Genomic DNA, 18,762 nt, shown 5'->3' with positions numbered 1-18,762 from the left:
CTGTATGTAATAACCTTGTGTAATTGTTTGGTTAAATATCAATCTAATCTGGTCAGTGAAAAGAAGAAGAATCCGTTGAACTAATGGTTGAAACAGTGTGTATCTGGATTATGGCTTATCTGTTCCATGTGGGTTATCTGTGAATTGTAACAAATCCAACCACCACATGTACCTTTCACAAAGCTGTCAGATTCATTATCAATAGATTAAAATTAAATTATTTGTTTTTGTAATATGAAACAAAAATACGAATATTCATATAATGTGTGTTTAAAGGGATGTTAGTTAGGATTATGAGTAGATTTCACATGGACCCCTATAAGAATATTTAAAATGATGATATTGACTGGTGGGGACGTTGAGATTTGTAGATTTGATAGACAATGAAGATTCTGGACGATCTATACATGTTTTTCTCATTGTACGTCTTTGTCAGTGACGGTTTAGATGATGTGACTTTAATCTATTGCCCAAATGTGGATAAAACCAGAAACATCTGGTTCTCGAAGAAAAATCTACAGCTGTAAGAAAATATTATCTTCAACTTGTATGATTGTAGGTATCTTTGCAATGGCTATTGTTAAGCTTAAGAAAAACTTCTTTTTCTTGTATGTGTGAAGAGAAACTGTATTGTTAAAGCTTAAATGTAAGCTCTTTCAAAAGGCGCTACGTTACTCTGACCCATCAATAGACCCCGAGAGAGTCTAGAAATGATAGGCCCATTAATCAAACCTCGAGTGGATGTGGCCAGTGTATTGGTTTAGTTCATGAGAGGTCACACTCGATAAGGGAAAGATATCTACTCTAATTTGAATGAACTTGAAGGGATTAGATCAGTTGGTTATGTCCCTCATGTTCTGATTACTGGTGAACAGATCAAATTTCTGCTGGACAATACAGGTTCTTGAGACAGTCGAGAAAATAATTTATTAATGATCTATGAAGTATATTAGTTCCTTTTTCATGATAAAGATGAATCATACAAAAAAAAAAATGCTAACCAGGGCGGGTAGACATCCCCGCCCCAAGCGTTTGGTTTCTTATTGTAAAGACAAAACAATGGTTTAGTGATGAGCAGTGGCTTCAACCTTGTGTGGCTTCTTTGTCATCTGTAGGTGAAAAAAAAAACAATAAGTTAGTACGTAACTTAGCATACAGTAAGATTCAAGAACATTTAACATACAGAGATATCCACCTTCAGAAAAGAAAAAAAATTGTCAACGAATGCAAAATGAGCAAACAACACAATGCAACAACAAGAGTAAACCTTTTTGCAACATGATGTTGAAATAAGCCAGAGAAAGCGTTAATTCAAGATAAGAGTTCAAAGTGGTGGAAACATAACAAGACAACACTAAGAATCAAACCCTATTTAACAAAACTTTGCTCCTTTCACACGAACTAAGATCAAAGTCGGTAACTTTCGAAATATCATGTGGCCCACCAAACCAATTCAAAACGTCAGAATCATCAAAATGTAATGTATTGCAGATTCAATCAGCAGATACGAGCACTACTAATCATAAATTCGAAAGTGTTACCTTCAAGACCTTGAGCTTCATGCTCCCGTAGAGGAGACCCACGCTGAACGCCGAAGCACGAGCCACCTGATCCAAAAGACTCAGATTAATCACACAAACTCACAAAAATCGAATCAGAGAGAGATGATATACGAGAGCAAGGGAGCTGGTGCCGGAGTAAAGTCCTGGAGGCAACGCCATTGATTCAGAGAAGAAAATAAGATCCCAAATCAATCGCAATCTCAATTATGCCTTTTCTTCTCTTCCTTTTTACTTACCTTACAAACTTATTTCTTGGGCCTATAATGGGCCAACATTTAATATAGTAATTGGGTTATAGTATAGTTCTTGGACCTTGTTAGATCAAAAACACTTGTAAGTTGTAATTATCGTTTTTTTTTAATTTCACAAAAACTTTATCGTAGATTAAAAAAAACTCGAAGAATAATATGATTGATAACAAAAAGAATTACAGATGCGACTCTATATTTTTTTACAAATTTATTAAAAGGACAAAAGTATTTAAAAATATTTAACGTGTAATTATTTATTTTTGTAGCTTAAACTCTCAAAATACATATCTCCACACACACAAAATGAGTCTCTAAAAATCAATATTTCCTTCTTCTTTTTACAAATAAATATCCAGATTTATTTATAGTTTTTTTTCTTATTGTAGTTCTTATGAATATATTTGGCTTATTTAGTGTTGCACATTTATCATGGTGGTACGCGGTAGTGGTGACAGACTGATTAAAGCTCTCTAATGCTCAAGTTATATGAAAGGTGACACGATTGGTCAACGAGTTGTAATTCAAAAACAACTAAAGAATCAAAACAACGAAGCGTCTGTAGTCCAACGGTTAGGATAATTGCCTTCCAAGCAATAGACCCGGGTTCGACTCCCGGCAGACGCATTGAACTTTTGTTCCGTTTATTCAGAACATCATTGGCGTTGAAGGATCAACGAGACTGAAAATGCTGTCCAAGTAGTTCTTGTTGTCCTCGTAGTAGTTGCTGCAGTCACCACCACCACTCCTCTCTTTCACCGTTTCGTTTTTCTCGGCGGAGAAGCTCCGGCCTAGTGAATCTCCGGCGAGCATTAGACCGGTGAACCCTTCGTCCACTCCTCCCGCCATCTCCGTGGCTTCAAACTCGTGAACCGTTGAGTTGAACCAATCGTTTTCAGGTTCTTTGATCAAGTTTAGACACGTGGATGAACCAACCAACTCTATCTTCGCCGACGACGGCTCCTTCATCTCAGAAAACGACACTGTAGATGTCGGAGACTCAAGTTGTTGCTGTTGATGATCTGCATTACCTACACAAGATAGAGAATCAAACAAGTTTTCAAATGCAGTTACTCGTCTATGTTTATGGGCCGGTCCCTTCTGGGCCTCGGCCTGGGACACCTCAGGTCCATTAAAAAGCGTTTTTTTTTTACGTCCATATAAAAAAATGTTTATGTTTAGTCTACCTTGGTTTGTTTTACTTGTCCAAGTGGTTAACAATGTCTTATGAGTGAAACCATGATGATGATGGGATGATGGTTTGGTTTGGTAATGAAGAATCTTTGATTCTCTAGCTAACCTTGCTTCAGCTTCAAGCCTAGCACTTTCCCATTGAGCCATGTGGCTAAGTATGGCTGCGTTCTTGGTTAAACCAAGAGAAGACAAAGGAGTCTCGTTTTTGGGTTTATGAGTGACTGGATCAATCCCCATTTTAACTAACCGTTTCTTCAAATGAGTATTCCAATAGTTCTTGATCTCGTTGTCTGTTCTCTTCGGCAAATGAGTCGCAATCGCCGACCACCTAGTATTACAACAACGACAAAAGTTTTTTCAGACAAAGGTCATGGAAAAGAAGCTGTGTTTGTTTGTTTGGAGAGAGACCTGTTTCCTAAGAGAGCATGGAGTTGAATAATGGTTTGTTCTTCTTGCAAGTTGAATTTGCCTCTTTTGATGTCAGGTCTTAGGTAGTTAGTCCATCTTAGTCTGCAGCTTTTGCCGCATCGGTGAAGACCTGAGAGATTTAAGGAAAGATACATGAGAGAAAGTTTTTAATATAGAGAGGTAATAGAGCTAGAGTTTTGATGTACCAGCTTTCTCAGGCAATGAACGCCAGCTTCCATATCCATGTTCTTCAATATACGCCAAAAGTTTCTGGTCTTCTTCTTGTGTCCATGGTCCTTTCTTCAAACCTAATTTATCGCAGCACGGTGATCTACCCATTATTACAGAACTAAGAAGAAGGAAATGAGAGATATATCACATGATGATCATCATCATCATTATCATCACCATAAGAGCACAAAGAAATGGTCTTTTTGGCTACAGTTGTAGAAGTGTTACAAGTGAAGCATATCTGAGTGATACGGTATGATATATAGAGGTGAGAGAAAGACACACACACACAAGAAAATGAAATGCATCCCCTTTTTTCTCGGCTCTCTCACATGCATGAGCACTTATTAACAATGGGGTCTTGAGAAGTTATTGCCTTTTGTGGTTTTAAGACTTGGAAAGCAAGTCCCCTTTCTAAATAACTCAGAGAGAGAAAGAGATAGCCTTTATTACCTACCACTGTTATTTCTTGTGGTAAAAGTAAATTTAGGTCACTGCTATAGCTATTATTTATTACAATAGCCCTCATCTCTTTGATGATCTTGTGTATCAAAATGTAATAACCCTCTTAAATTTAATGGGTACTGCAACTTTTTCCCTTCAGCTATCCAGTTTTAGCACTCCAGTTTCATCATTCCATGTGCGATCATCCTTCTTAGGCCCTATAGAAGTTACCAAAAGACTAAAAATTTCAACTAATCTATTTGTAGACTATGTTTGAAAAAAAGAGGCCTTTGATTTGTCTAAGTCCTCCACAAACGTTCTCATTGTTTTTCTCTCTATGTATATAACGTACAAACTGGTTTTCTATTTTACACTTTTCTCTCATCAACCTTTACTAGAAAGAGCAAATTAGTAAATGCTGTTAAAAAAGTGGTGGCTAAGAGGAAACTGACACTACAGTAGCAAATCAATGAGACAGAGAGCATAAAAAAGTCAGAGAAGACTTAGTGGATGAAGTAAATTAATTTATGCAAAGGCCTTCTTTTCTCCATTGTTTCATTTCTATGAAAATGGTAAAATTCTATCCTGTGTAAGAAAACTAATAGAAACATTATGGCTACAATAAAAGTCACATGTAACACTGTATTACGAATGCACTAGATAATCCCTCTACTCTACCTACTATAGTAGTATTGGTTCAAATATAGTTGCGTGGAGAGATGTTTCTTCCACAACACATGAAACTATATACTTGAGAAAAAAGTTAAGGAAACTCTCTAACCTTAAAATGGTTTAAGGAGCATTATGTGGGTTGTGGAGAGATAAAGTACTTCTTGCTGAAAATCCTTCCCTTGTGCAGTGATCTATCTCTTCATTTAATGAAATGTTCATTGGCTGCTACACTGTTCTTGGTGTCAAGTCAGTCGAGTATCAAAATTTTCACGTTAGATCAAACAAAAACAAACAATGTCATCTTAACCAGAACCCAAGTCTGCTTGGATTGATGTTTGAAGTAATGGTGCATGGGCATATTTATCTCATTTTATGGTATAAATTCAAGAAGTCATACCTTGATTTGATCTCAACTGTTTGATCTTATATTAGTTATGGTACGTACCTTGCAGGAATACAAATGTTTTCAGCAAGGTAACTTTTCCTGCCAAGAAATGTAGATGATTTATGAAGGCCAACGGTGACATTAAAGAGATTTTGATTTTACTAGACCATGCAAACAAGGAAGAGTAGCTCAATGTGTTCCATGAAGGCAAGATTAAGATGGATTTATTGAGGTGGGCTTCAAGCATGTGGGGTACAAGAAGTATCTTCATCGAATCAGAGAACGATAAGAGACAAAGTCATAAAGATTTGTCCAAATAAAAACAAAAGAAAATCAGATTTATAAGAAAAGAAAAAGGAAAATGAATAAATGTGAATATGAAAGCTGAAGAAGAGAGATAGAGGGAGAGAGAGCTCAAGGATGAAAAGAAAATCATATTGGCTGCAAATGATGTAAAGGACAATGGGGACAAACCTCTATAAATGTTTTGCTGACTCCATATTGACAGCTTCTACACTCTGTATGGTCCTAACATACTTCAATATTGCCTTCATAAATGATGCCACTTGTCGATATTGTATCGATCCACGGCTTCCCACATTTGATGCTACAAATCTCCTGCATTAGTGTACTTGATCAGCCATTGCAAAAATCAAGAAGTCACACATGTGAAATAATAAACTGAGCCTTAAATCATGCCATGTGAGAAGAGAGTACTCTGCATCACGCTCGGTCTGAAACACCAGACTGAAAAGGTTTTAACACTTTTAGCTTGGTTTGTTAGTTGCTGAAGCTTTTTCAGGTGGTGCATAGGAACACGTTTACATTAAAAATCTCTTATCAAAACTACCATGTGATACAAAAAATTGGATATAAACAAGGTCCATTTTCAAGTCTCTGTTTGGTATCTTTCAATAGTGATAAGCATCATCATAACCCTGACGAACAGTAGCAATTAAGACGTGGAAAACAAGTTTTTAATCACTACCTTAATCAACTCTTTCAGTGTTTGCTCTCCTAATACTAAAATTCATGCTAGTTATATGTTATAACTCCCAAATATTTCAAACCTTTCTGCTCCTTAACCAAAAAATCACTAACCACAGAACTTCTTGGTTTCTTGATAAGACACTCTTTTTAAGTCTAATTCAACCTTACTTTCTGGTCGTAGTCACATCATCTCTTAGTAATGTGTTAACCACACTCTATTTCTTTAAAAATAAAACATGTTATTCAATCAATCACAACTACAAGTCAACAAAGGAAAAGAGACCAAACAACATTATAATGGCGTTAACCACAAAAGGCAAAACATAAGGCATTATTTGTGAGAAGTCAGTTCGGTAACAAACAACCAACTAACAAAAACTCACTAAAAGAAAACGTAGAGAGAAACAATTATGCAAACAACTTTGTACAAACAGAGCAATCAATTGTCAAAAGGACTAAACTTAATACAAGGCTGAGTAGTAACGGATCAAATCCTTGAAAAGCCAACTTCAAGTGAGTAATACAACATTGGAGAGATCTCGCACCAAGATAAGAAGTAGAAACACAAGTAAGTAGTAACTTAGAGAAACGAAGATTAATGTTCTACCACCAACAACAGCAGCTACGTTACAAGATTTAATTGTCTTTAATTGCCGTAAGGCGAATCAACAGCTCGTGTACTTATAGTAAATTTATACCGGTTAACTGGAATGGGAATAACCTGCAATGATATACTACACAATGATTATTTCCTGTTGACGTAATGAAACATAGCTTTTTTTTGTCTTGTCACACCATCTATTATGTTGATTGTGGATTTATCATAGATTAAAGCGAGAATAAGATATTGAATTGATGGTTAAACACACACAAATTTTGAAATAGTAACCCGTTACATACATCGCAATGGAGATGATAATAGAAAAACCACAAATACAGAGGACACACGCTGAAAACTCAAGTTCACACTGTACACACCAAACCATATATTTTTAAAATCAGGGGACAAACAAAACCCATATTTCGAGTTAAGACCATATCTTCAATGGCGTCGAGAAATAGCAATAGCTGATAGAATAATGAGAAGAATGAGGAGGACAACGGCGATGAAAGATCCAATCAAAGACCCTGAGATACGCTCACAGAAGGAGTTGAACTGCTGACAAACAGCGAACCAGTTTGTGTTATTGTTCCCATTGTGCGCCAAGTAGACAATATCTGCTGCTGAGGCTGCTCCCGAAGCTAGAAGACCCACCATTGCCTAAACATGAGGAAGAATCAATCATAAGCTAACGAGAAGACACATCCCTTATGAGACAGAACAAGTTTAGTTTGCTGATGGCTTACCACATCAAGAATGATAAGAAGTATTCTACTGTTCTCAGTCTTGTTCTTGACAATGTGGACAAATGCTAAAGGTAGAGTTAAGATTAGGTAGCCACTTACAACAGCATTTGCAACCACAAAGAACCTGATATATCATATATCAATCAAACCAAAAGCAAAACTCTTCAAGGATTAATAAGGTCATCCCCAAAAACCAAAAAGAGGTAAAATGAGTTTAAAAGAATCAAAATCACATACGTTAAAGCTGGAAGATCGTTGTAATCTGCATGGAACCGTATGAACTGAGTAAAGAAAGGCAGAGTTTCATTTGTGGTTGCCATGAGGATTGCACTACTTATGGTGTTAAAAAAAGCGATGATCCTTAGGATAAACTCGAAAATCGCAATTTTTCTGCTCATCAAACCTCTCTTTTTGATACCTTTGCTTGTTTCAGCGATTTCAGCCTGACCAGACTTCATTTTGTTTCTATTCTTGATGGGGTTTTAGGTTTCTTGTACAGGAAGTTAGGGCTATTTGAGTTTCTTGGTATGAAAGAATGAATAGTTTGGTGAGGGTTAAGAGCAATGACTGAGTGTGTATATATATTGCATGCATGTGGGACATATAGTGGTTGTGATAAGGTCATTATCGCAATTGTCCTTGCTAAAGGTATCCTTTTGAGTGTTATATAATTCCGTTACACAAAGGATATTCTTTATGGATCCATGCATTTAACCTTCCTAATCCACCAAACCAACATAGACCTTTCCAGATTTGGAGAACAAAACCCTATCTAATTTTGTATAAAGATCTTGAGGTCAAACTTAAAAAGTTTTTTTTTTGTTGAAGGGAACCATGCATGTGGAGTAGTTAAACTTTATACTTGATATATAGAGGGTGATAAGTTAGAATAATTGAATTAGTTATGTTGGCATATGATTTAACAAACCCCACTTGCGTTTAATCTTCTTTGAAAATAGCGAAAGTTGTGAATTTAGAACTAAAACTCCCAAATGATCGGAGATGTTGAAACCCAAATGGTTCTCTGTGTCAAAAGACTCAAAACACATAATTTTATTTATTAAGAAATAGACATCATTATATATAATGACCAAACACAATCATATCGAACTGAAGCAGGACACCTAAACCAATTGAAAATATTGAAATATTTACAAAAGTGTGTAGGCTTTACAAAAGTGTGTAGGCTTTTTGAATGAAGATATGATTATCACGCTTTCGAGCTGGCCTATTATCTGTTGCAATTCGTGTTATTTGTTCAAATAAATATTAGTCACAATGATCTTTCTCCCAGCATAAACTTTAACTTATCAATAGTTTAAATTAATAAACTGTAAAGAAATATTTACAGATCCAACTGGTTTTACAAAGGAAAAAAACAAAACTTTCAGTAATTCTAACTATTCTTGAAATAATATAATTGTTTCTACCAATTTAACTCATCATTCAACATTCTAGATATCAAGAGATTTCTCGGAGATAGGCAACAAAACCAGTTGGTTTAAGCAAGAAAACCGGACAGTCATAGAACTGAACCGGATTTGGAGCTGACAACGATCCGACTAGTGATCAAAAGATTGGTTTCCAGTTCCAGAGATAGAAGCAACCTGTCTTAAGTGCTGGCAGAGAAGCATATGTGCAAAGAAATAATGAATGAGGAGAAATTTATATACCTTTTCATGTGGACCAACGAGAACGGTATCTATATATTCTCACTTATCGCTTTCCCTGCATATGATCTTTAAGAACTCTGAAAAATTATCTAAGGTCATATTTTGAGATAACTGAAACCTGTCAGGATGCTGAAAACTAGGAGCGTGTTTAACATAAATTATATAATTCATACAAATGCAACTAAGCATAGCCAAACCAAAGGTTTCTGAATCTGATCCGAGGAAAGACAAAGGTAAACTGAAAGATGATACATAGATAGACAGCATTACAGGCAACTAAATATGGTTTAACGGGTAGGAGCTTGGTGGTAGTTTGGTCTCAAGCAGACATGGAAATATTTGAAACAAACTTAAATATGTCAACAACATGTAATCGGTGAGTTTGGTGGTTCAGCTTTGTCATCTTGTTTTGTGAAAAGGCTTCAGCTGTGGGCTGTGGGGTAGGCATCAGGCTTCAGGATCTCACACTGTTTTAGAGGTACGAGGGGAAAAGGTCACAAAGGGAAAAAAAGCAATGCACCGGGACAGATCAGATCAGATTATCTCATATACTTGGGGCAAAAAATAGCTAGGTTAACTAAGTTCAAAAGATAACTTAAACAAATCCATAATATAAAAAATCTAACCTTTTTCATCACCCACCAATAGCTTCTAGTAATCATAGTTTCTGCGTCGATGGGTTGATGAATGGCTGGATAACCTGTATGACAAAACCCATGATAAGGATCAACCACCAAAGAGTTGTAAGGCAACAGGTAACAAGTATGTGTAGTACATCGACTTTAGAAATAGTTGGTATGGTTGTTATAAATACATCAGGGAAGAAATAATCTCACCCAGAACTGCCACTGCGTCCAGATGCATAACCTCCTCCATACACTCCATATGGAGTACTACTACTACCGCCAACCTGAAAAATACACGTCAAAAGAGTCATTCACTGAGAACCGGTATGATAAAACAACATGTAATGGAACCTTTAAGCAGACATACCGGCGCACCATAAGGCGAATATTCAGAAGACAGACCACTTGAGCCATAACCACCAGGATAATGATTCCCGCGTTCAGGTCTTCTGCTATCTCTTCTATCATAGTCCAATCTATCACCAGTATCTGGTGCTACAGGAACATAAGGCAGGACCGGCATGATTGCAGAAACAGCTCCTTCTCTGTCAAAAACGTTGGCTCTTAATCTTGATGTAATTTGTAAGAGAGCTTCTTTGGCAACATCAAGTTCTCCGGAGATCTGAATATCAAATTGCTTCTACTGTTAGAAACTCCACGTAGAGGGCTTTAAGAGTGAAAACATGTAAACTGCAATAACTATGTTATTGTGAATCTTACCTGAACCATCTCATCATCTTCGGATGCAACTTTCGGAAGATTTTCCTTCCCGAGAACTCGGATGTTAGCTCTCGTCATTCTCCTCATCTCAGTAATGATAGCTCCTCCTTTACCAAGAAGACAACCAATCCTAGAGCTTGGCACAAGAATGCGAGTTGTAAACGAAACAAGTCCAGAGTCTCTTTCAATCTTCTCGCTGCATTTTGGTTGCAGACGCATAGCTGCCTCTATGGTTGGGGAATACGCATCGTCGAAAACCTAAGAAAATTAGACAGCGTCAAGGAAGAAAAGCTGGATAAACTATCTTTACAGAACCATTGAGAAAAGGTCAAACCTCTCTTGCTGATATAGTTATCAAACAATCATTTCCTTCGGTTCTGGCGCTATCAACTTTAATAGTTGCCCTGGTTTCCTGACGAAGCTGATTGATTAGAGCACCACCTTTACCAATAACACTTGCAATGTTCTCAACTGGGGAAACTAGCCGAATATAGAAATCTGTCGCCGGCGGCTCATTTCTCCGAGCTTCGTACAAAGGGCGTGCAAAATCTCCGGCTTCACTTTTGTACCCTCCGTAGGAACCCATCAGCGGTGCTATCCCCACAATTCGAGGACCACCCGCATGGCTCATGAGTGAGCCAGAAGGATATCCACCGGCAACTGCAGAGGAAAGTAGGTTCTGTGTACGTGAAGGATTCTCATGAAGGCGGGCGGCTATCTGATGCAGAGCCTTCTTAACAAGAAGCACTTCTCCAGATATCTAGAAATAAAAAGTGATAAGCTAAGTGAACATAAATGTGAAGACAAGGCAATAAAAGTAAACACATATTTAATCCGTTTCATTTTAATTGTCGTATAGATTTATACAGACAGATTAATAAAACATTTAATTTTGCGCATTTCCAAAATAGAAACATCATTACCTATACACCTAACCATATTTCAACCAACAGAAAAATAAACTAGAGAATATTGTTAATAAATTTTGCATTATAATTCTAAAACACACTTATTTTGAAACGAAAATTTTAACTCTACAACGACAATTAAACTGAAACGGGGGAGTATGTTCTTCGCAGTTACCTGAATGAGCTCATCTGAACTCAAGGCACAAAGAGGCATGTTCCTATCCTTGATAATACGAATCTGAGCACCAGTTTCACTCCTAATATTCTGAACAATCTGGCCACCTCTCCCGAGAATACACCCAATCTGATCCGAAGGAACAAGCAGCTTAGCAATAGCTTGCTGCTCTCCCTCAGAGCTATCTTCGCTCCGCCGCGCATCATCCGCAGCAACTCTGTCATGGATTTTAAACAAAGCATCCTGCGCAGGAGAAAGAGCTTTCTCTCCATCATCCCCAAAGGCATTGGTCTCATCGCTAGCGCTATAGATCGTGATCACTCGCTCGTCGCATCCAGGGATAGCTTCCCCTATCTTAATCTTCGCCCTAGTCTCCATCCTCAGCTGCTTGACGATATCGCCTCCTCTCCCAATGACGCTCCCAATCTTTTTAACCGGGCAGAGGTAACGGAACACAGTGTCGTCGCGATCGATCGTATGCGAGTCTCTATCGTCTCCTCCGCGGTGCCTCCTCTTGCTTCCACCGTTGTCGTCGTCGTCGGAGTGAGGACGCGACCTCTTTCGATGGCTGTCTCTGTGATCCGGTGACATTGTAAATCTGTAAATCAAATACAAATGTAGCAAATCACAAACCAATCAAACAAGTATGCAATCACAATCAGTAAACCGTAACAAACGAACAAGCTCCGAAGCAGCTATCGAGTAACGAAGACTCAGAACAACAAACGATGGAGTAACGGATTCAATTAGATTAGAGATTCAATATTACGATCTCAGCTACTTCGGGATTTGGAGGGAGCACGAACCTTGGTTATCGATTCGTCGGATTTGGGGATTAATCGATCTAGGGTTCGAGCTGACTTGATTTGATTCGGTTAGTTATGTTAACAGTTTTTCGATTATATTATTTTCGTATTTTACTAATACACCCCCCCCAAGAGTTTTGCCTGTTGTGATTATCTCCCCCTTTATTATCGCTTGTCATATTTAGACCCTTTTCTTGAAACAAATACTTGTATGCAGATGTTTTTTTCTTGAATATGTGCTATAGATCCTAGTCTTCAAAGGCTGTCAGATTTTCAGTTTTATAATCATATTGTTTTGGGAACAAAAATAGGGTATGTTTAACGCTTATTTTGAGTTATGGGGCAAATGAAGCAAATTGAGAAAAGTATTAGGGATTTATCAGCAAATATTTGCAAGATATTTAATGTAATTTCGGTTTGAGGATGAACGTAAGACCAAGGGTTTTCGTCGAAGTTTAACAACAAGGTTAAGGTTCTGATCAACATGCAAGATCTTAGGATTTTAAACAATTTAACTGTATGTATTCTCGCTACTTGTCTTTCGTATACTCTCTCCGTTTCGTATTATTTGTCGTTTTAGATTTAAAATTTTGTTTCATTTTAAATGTCGTTTTATGTTTTCATTGCAAAATTTAATAACAATATTCTTTATTTTATTTTTTTATTAGTTAAAATATGATTAGGTGTATAGATAATGATGTTTTGTTTTGGAAGTATGCAAAATTAAACGTTTTTTAATTTGTGTGTATAAATCTAAAACGACAAATAAAGTGAAACGGAGAAAGTATCCGATTGATAGTAATTTTGAAAAAAAGACAAAATATTTTCTAAGTGCAAAAATTAAAAAAACAACATTGATGTGTCGGAATTTAACTTTTTTCAGTCAAAGTGGCGTTTTACATGCGCCCACCAACCATACCAAACAAATATGTTACAGTTTGAACTCATATTTTCAACAATTGAGACAGTAAAACTTAACTTACCAAAATTACATTTTGTAACTTATTGCAAAAATATCAGATATCAAACTTTGTTTTCCAAAAAGAATCCCGAAAATAGTTTTTTTTTTTCGAAATTATGAAAGTGGAGGAGATTGGGGAGGAGGAGTGGCGACGAAACCATTCCAGTTGGTATTAGACTCCACCGGTTGATAATCCATCAGCTCCATCATGTTCCGCACACTCTCATCCTGTAGTTTTGGATATATGTCATAAATAACAATATGATTCTCCTCTCTTTAACATGAACAACAATATGGTTTTTCTTTATTTACATCCAATATTAGAAGTTCCTTAAGATCGTTATTTCGTAACATTCTGTGAAAAGAAGAATTAAGTAATTAACTAAATAGATGTGGAGGACAAATAAGTACCTTGGAGGGAGATAGCTCAGCAGCACTGTAAACTCCTTGTAAACTCGCAGTATGCAAGTTTCTCCCCATGGCTTAAAAATTCAGAAACAAATATCACAGGCTTATATATATACTCGAACCCCAATCATATAAGGGTCAAAAAAATAAACACTTAATACTAGCAGTGTAATCAAGAAGAAGATGACATAAGCTATTACCAGTGGAGAAGAAGACTAGTAGTAAAAGAGAGGAAACAATAAGAACATTGAAGAAACAAGATTGACCCATTGTTGTCTGTTTGACGTTGTGAAGATTTCATTTATAGTATTAAACTCTAGTAGTATTATTTTACTAATCAGATTTGTTAGTTATTAATCCATTCTTCTTATAATAGTAGTAATACTTTAACATGAGTAAAGAGAAAAGGGAACCTTTAGTTTCAAGGTTTACCATTTTTCCTGGAAACTGCGTCAGCTTCAGATCCAATGAAGAAAGATGTAATTAGTTTGATTAGAATACTCAATAAAACTTAACTATCGTTTAAATTGCAAGTTGACTACTATTATGGGGCAAAGTCGCACGTATGGGTTACACGAGTAACATAATGACTCCACGTGATGTGAACTGGAGTCAAGCTTCTTATGTCTGCCACTACCAAAGGATATCAATATTGACCGCGTAAATAAACAGTTAGATTTTTTGAAAAGCTGTTGATAGTATATGAAATCTGCCAGATTTTATAATAAAAGCAAGACTTTCTTCATTTATAGACACTAAGTTAGGCACTTAGGTAGGTTATTGTCCACGAGGTTGGCAATGACAAGTATTAGAATTGAAAGAAGAAGAAGAAAAAAAAACAGTTTGAGATGAAGAAAATCAAACAAAAGTTACACGTTCTCACGGACTCTTTGATTACCGTGTACTTATAGCGAATGAAAAAGGTTTGACTTGTATATCATGCTGCCATTTTACTACTATTACAAAGGAAGCAGTAACCTGTGTTATTTAAAGTTAAAATAATGTTGAAGCATGTGATTATGAGAGGTTTTATGAAAATCAATGCATTGGCAAATTTTATAAAATAAGCCAAAGAAACGCCTAGAATGGTATCCCACGAGCTCTAGAGAGAACGGAACGGGAAAATAGCCGAACAAATACGCTTCTCCAATCCACCATTTGTAGTTTAGTCAACTTTACAGCCTTTACACTCGAGTTTTTAGACTCTATAGGAAGTCAACTACAAAAATTGGACCTGGGCTTTTAAGTCATAATCTTGGGCTATTTATAGTGGGCTACGATATATTTTGAATTTAGAAAAGTAGAAAGTGAAGTCTGGCGGAAAAGAGTGGAACTTCAAATAAATTTTCCTCTAATACATGTCGAGTCTCCTAACTCCAGATTTATTCTCTGTTCCGTCAGTTTCTTATATTCAACGGTAATGCACTAGTCTCCTAACCACAGATTACGTTTCCATATTCGATTCGCCAGCTTCCCTTATTTATAATTGATTTAAAATGCTTTCGAGTATTGTGTTGTTGAGATTGATTTGATCTGATCAGATTTTCGAATTCTAGTTCCGGTAAGTTTCAATTGATTTTCGATCAAATCCAATCCAATCTGATTTCATGCCTTTGATTGATTGATTAGGATTAACCAAACCGGGAAATCGATTGATTTTTATAAACCGGTTTAGTCGATTTTCTGAGATGGTTATACATCCAGAGCTCAATCACCGTCGTCGAACAATCACCGATCATGGCGAACCACCACCACAAATCAATAACCACCACCAGAAAATCATCATCATCATCATCAACAACCGTCTGCTGCGAAGGATCTCTATCAGCAGCCATCGACGTCATCATCCTCCTCGCAGTCATCACATCCTCCGCCTTCTTGATCTTCCCTTACATCAGATTCATCGCCCTCAAATCCCTATCAATCTTCTCAGACCTCTCTTCCTTACTCAAGCAAGAGATCATCCGCGACCCGGACCCGATCGTGCACGGGCTAATCGCGTGGAGCGTCTTGTGCACGGCCTTATCCGGGTTGATGATTGTTCTGATACTGTGTAGTAGTCGTCGTAGATGTGGGAAACCTAATTGTAGAGGGCTTGGGAGAGCTAACGCTGAGTTTGATATTCAGATTGAGAGTGAGGATTGTTCTGTTAAGAGGTTGAAGAGTGGTGTTGTTAGTAAGAAGGGGTTGTTTGAGGTGGCTCGTGATCGGCATCGGGAGTTGGAGGCGGAGTTGAAGAAGATGGCTCCGGAGAATGGTAGGGCTGTGTTGGTGTTTAGGGGGAAGTGTGGGTGTTGTGTTGGGAGGTTGGTGGTTCCTGGGCCTAGGAAGATCAAGAAATGATTAGCTTATGAACAAGTTGTTATTTTCTGGTTTAGTTAATTTGAAAATTTCTTACAGAAACTTAAAATATGTTAATCTCCATGTGTTTAAATAAAACCTTAGAAAGAGGATACTGCGGAGAAAAAAATAGTTTCTACTTAAGAATAGTGATTTCATTTTGAAGTCTTGAATGTGTTGTGGTGTTTCTTGATTCTGTGGTTTTTGTTCCAACGTTCATGGTTAATGACTCGAGTCGTTACCCTATGCTCTGTGTTCTGGGGCAATGGGCATTTCTGTGTTTCTGGTATATGATATGGTTGGGACGTAGATCATTATCCCTATGCTCTGTGTTCTCGGCATTTCTGTGTTTCTGGTTATGATCTGGTTGGGACTTGGATCATAGTTGATAAACTCTTGGGACTGTTACTTCCATCAAAATCCCTTGAACTCTGAAAGTTTATTCAGTCTAGAGTTTTATCATGGATGTTAGTTCAACATAGAAGATCCAATTATGTGAATAGAGGAGGAAGTAAGAGACGATCTGGTCAGGAAGGTTGAAGGAGAAGAAAGTAGATTTGTCTGCTCATCTCATAGATGTACCAACTTGTACATTTTGGTCTTGCAAGTACGTTTTCTTGTAAGAGAAGCAAAGCTAAGTATGAGATTGTGTATTTGTTTGGGGAAAATTATTTGAAACACACAAAAATATTTAAGAAAAATATCATTCATAGGCCACTCTCCATTTTTTAGGATCTGAAACAAAATCCCAAAGGAGTGACATAACATTACAACATTTAGGAATAAAATAAGATGAGAAAAACATAACAAGCATTGCTCAAAAGTGAATAAAATTATCATCAGTTCATTTTTTTATTATAAAAAAGGAACAATATATCAAAAACGATTAGAAGAGGTTTTAAGGGCATTTTGGTCCACCCTCTTGAGTTTTCCAGTTGTTGTAGCAAGAGCAAACTTGTTTGTTTCCATAATACCCCGGAGGCACACACAAACACTTCCTGCAGCATTTGTTGCAGAACAAAATGCAAGCGTTGTGGTATTGTGTCTGGCTACACCTCCTATCACATTCCTTGGGGCATTCTGTTCATTTCACACATCATATGTTTTAGACATAAATTAACTGAATCACGTGAAAAAAAACAAGGTGAACGTTCATGTCATTCGGCCGTTTAAGGGTCCCACGACAGTGGGTTGCTTTGACTATTGGCCCATTAATCACGGGTAAATTAGTTTGTATCAAATCGTTTAAGAGGCTACAGATCTGACCAAACAGTCCACTTAACAATCCACTTTCAACTTGTTCAACTGTTTCTTTTTTTATCGATTTGTTTTTTCTTTTAATTTAATCCAGATTATTTAAGAAGAAACTGTGAAGTAAACACTTACGGGAACGTTTCAAGCTTCCTGGTCCATATCGTTTCTGAATGTTATCCAAAAAGTTGAAAGCCATTAATCACATTTGTTAAGAGATAGATAGGTAAAAACTATTAATTTTAAGGCATTCAGTTTGAGGAGTAAGGCTTACCGGGTTATACTTCACTCTAGATCCACTTGAAGCCATAACCTAAAGACCAAATAGAGTTCAAGAACGTTTAACATCTCATAAACAAGGCAATCTTTAAAGTATCACACCCTTGAGTGGATCACATTATCTTAATGAATTCAACAGGAAAGTATATGAGATGACTAATAAAATGAGAAGTTACCATGGTTTGAAGCAAGGAGAAGACAATGAGGGCCAGGAGGAAGAGAGCTCCATATGACTTAGCCATGTTTTGTTTAGGATATTGTTATCCAAAGAACCAAACACTCCTCTAAATATCTCAAACTAGTTTGAGGTTTGAAAAGAAGTGTGTACTGAGAGAGGAGTTTTGGTTGAGGACCCTATGATGTTGCATATAAGCTATATATACACACTCAGTTGCTTCTACTAAATTATTCCGTGCGGCGGTACATATCGTTATTACCATATTTCTCGAACTGAAATTTGACACGTGTACATTTGTCACTTGCTATAGCCTAGGTAACTAAACTGTGGTGATGGTTTGGTTGCACATGCTTTGCGAGAAGATTAAGTATAGTTTTGAATGCAATGTTGTGTAAAATATTATGAACTTTGCATAGATTTAGGTGTATTAAAATCTAAGAGAGATACTATTAGTGTAAGTTTCATATGCTGATAAATGATATGCTATAACTTATGTTTGCAATCTCACAGATTATCAGAGTAACAAGAGGATATTAGTCATTGTCTTTAAACCAAACAAAAAGGATAACCAGCAATATATTTTAAGAGGAAAAAGAAGAAATGGACGGTGCATTGAAGAAGGAGACGGGAGTTAGATCTGACCAACGGTCTCCCAACTGTAAATTGTAATCACAATCTTACTATACTATTGTTAATAAATACTATATTACTTGTTGACGGATCATAATTAACTAAATAAAGTTTTAGAATATAGTCAAGACAAACTCATTACTCAATTCGTATTTCTTAAGACTAATTATTCTTGTTTTATATAAAATCAGATCTAGATCCCCTGTTATGATCAGGGGTTTTTGGATTCATTGCTTATTTCAACTAAATCATTCAAATCTATAGATGAGCAAAATCGTGTAGTTCCACCAATAGATATATCATTTTGTGATATGAAAGAAAAATAA

The 18,762-nt window shown here is 36.7% G+C and overlaps 7 protein-coding genes and 1 non-coding gene across 15 annotated transcripts; 2 read left to right on the top strand and 6 right to left on the bottom strand.

The window, feature by feature from the left end:
* Positions 1-904: 904 nt before the first annotated feature.
* LOC103856131 lies at positions 905-1,916 on the bottom strand. The gene is made up of 3 exons (XM_009133211.3): positions 1,674-1,916; positions 1,542-1,607; positions 905-1,109 (listed from the first exon to the last, which is right to left on the bottom strand). The coding sequence occupies exons 1-3, from the start codon at positions 1,719-1,721 to the stop codon at positions 1,065-1,067; spliced, it is 159 nt and encodes a 52-aa protein (XP_009131459.1). The 5' UTR covers positions 1,722-1,916; the 3' UTR covers positions 905-1,064.
* Positions 1,917-2,259: 343 nt separating this feature from the next.
* On the bottom strand, positions 2,260-7,162 carry LOC103856130 (transcription factor MYB16). Its single transcript, XM_009133210.3, has 4 exons — positions 3,619-7,162; positions 3,413-3,542; positions 2,998-3,332; positions 2,260-2,841 (listed from the first exon to the last, which is right to left on the bottom strand). Exons 1-4 carry the CDS (start codon positions 3,749-3,751, stop codon positions 2,459-2,461), a joined length of 981 nt encoding a protein of 326 aa, XP_009131458.1. The 5' UTR covers positions 3,752-7,162; the 3' UTR covers positions 2,260-2,458.
* Positions 2,366-2,437, top strand: TRNAG-UCC. The gene has a single exon. It is a non-coding gene; the product is annotated as a tRNA-Gly (tRNA).
* Positions 7,163-7,176: 14 nt separating the features above from the next.
* LOC103856128 (casparian strip membrane protein 5) lies at positions 7,177-8,537 on the bottom strand. The gene is made up of 3 exons (XM_009133209.3): positions 7,719-8,537; positions 7,482-7,605; positions 7,177-7,395 (listed from the first exon to the last, which is right to left on the bottom strand). The coding sequence occupies exons 1-3, from the start codon at positions 7,937-7,939 to the stop codon at positions 7,177-7,179; spliced, it is 564 nt and encodes a 187-aa protein (XP_009131457.1). The 5' UTR covers positions 7,940-8,537.
* Positions 8,538-8,795: 258 nt separating this feature from the next.
* Positions 8,796-12,568, bottom strand: LOC103856127 (RNA-binding KH domain-containing protein RCF3). 7 transcript variants are annotated; one of them, XR_004456245.1, is made up of 8 exons: positions 12,390-12,568; positions 11,584-12,181; positions 10,835-11,260; positions 10,501-10,758; positions 10,132-10,402; positions 9,991-10,064; positions 9,781-9,854; positions 8,796-9,231 (listed from the first exon to the last, which is right to left on the bottom strand). XR_004456245.1 is itself a non-coding variant. In XM_033287578.1 (8 exons), exons 2-7 carry the CDS (start codon positions 12,172-12,174, stop codon positions 9,806-9,808), a joined length of 1,653 nt encoding a protein of 550 aa, XP_033143469.1. In that variant the 5' UTR covers positions 12,175-12,181; positions 12,390-12,568; the 3' UTR covers positions 8,796-9,231; positions 9,781-9,805. The 7 variants fall into 7 exon arrangements, 4 of the variants coding, with proteins under 4 accessions (XP_033143469.1, XP_009131456.1, XP_033143467.1 ...); XM_033287578.1 differs by having other exon boundaries at positions 10,148-10,402; XR_004456244.1 differs by lacking the exon at positions 8,796-9,231 and adding an exon at positions 9,280-9,621.
* A 376-nt stretch (positions 12,569-12,944) lies between these two features.
* Positions 12,945-14,163, bottom strand: LOC103856123. The gene is made up of 3 exons (XM_009133203.2): positions 13,959-14,163; positions 13,762-13,832; positions 12,945-13,578 (listed from the first exon to the last, which is right to left on the bottom strand). The coding sequence occupies exons 1-3, from the start codon at positions 14,026-14,028 to the stop codon at positions 13,465-13,467; spliced, it is 255 nt and encodes an 84-aa protein (XP_009131451.1). The 5' UTR covers positions 14,029-14,163; the 3' UTR covers positions 12,945-13,464.
* Positions 14,164-14,201: 38 nt separating this feature from the next.
* Positions 14,202-16,311, top strand: LOC103856124 (uncharacterized protein At5g19025). 2 transcript variants are annotated; one of them, XM_009133205.3, is made up of 2 exons: positions 14,202-15,175; positions 15,388-16,311. In XM_009133205.3, the coding sequence occupies exon 2, from the start codon at positions 15,496-15,498 to the stop codon at positions 16,099-16,101; it is 606 nt and encodes a 201-aa protein (XP_009131453.1). In that variant the 5' UTR covers positions 14,202-15,175; positions 15,388-15,495; the 3' UTR covers positions 16,102-16,311. The 2 variants fall into 2 exon arrangements, with proteins under 2 accessions (XP_009131453.1, XP_009131452.1); XM_009133204.3 differs by having other exon boundaries at positions 14,202-15,319.
* Positions 16,312-16,784: 473 nt separating this feature from the next.
* On the bottom strand, positions 16,785-18,030 carry LOC103856125 (gibberellin-regulated protein 4). The gene is made up of 4 exons (XM_009133206.3): positions 17,805-18,030; positions 17,624-17,662; positions 17,485-17,518; positions 16,785-17,178 (listed from the first exon to the last, which is right to left on the bottom strand). Exons 1-4 carry the CDS (start codon positions 17,868-17,870, stop codon positions 16,997-16,999), a joined length of 321 nt encoding a protein of 106 aa, XP_009131454.1. The 5' UTR covers positions 17,871-18,030; the 3' UTR covers positions 16,785-16,996.
* Positions 18,031-18,762: the final 732 nt, after the last annotated feature.

The sequence above is a fragment of the Brassica rapa genome, chromosome A03 (assembly GCF_000309985.2).
Source record: "Brassica rapa cultivar Chiifu-401-42 chromosome A03, CAAS_Brap_v3.01, whole genome shotgun sequence".
NCBI classification, from domain to species: Eukaryota; Viridiplantae; Streptophyta; class Magnoliopsida; order Brassicales; family Brassicaceae; genus Brassica; species Brassica rapa.
The sequence above is the reverse complement of the archived record's forward strand: the minus strand, read 5'-3'. Positions and strand labels throughout refer to the sequence as shown.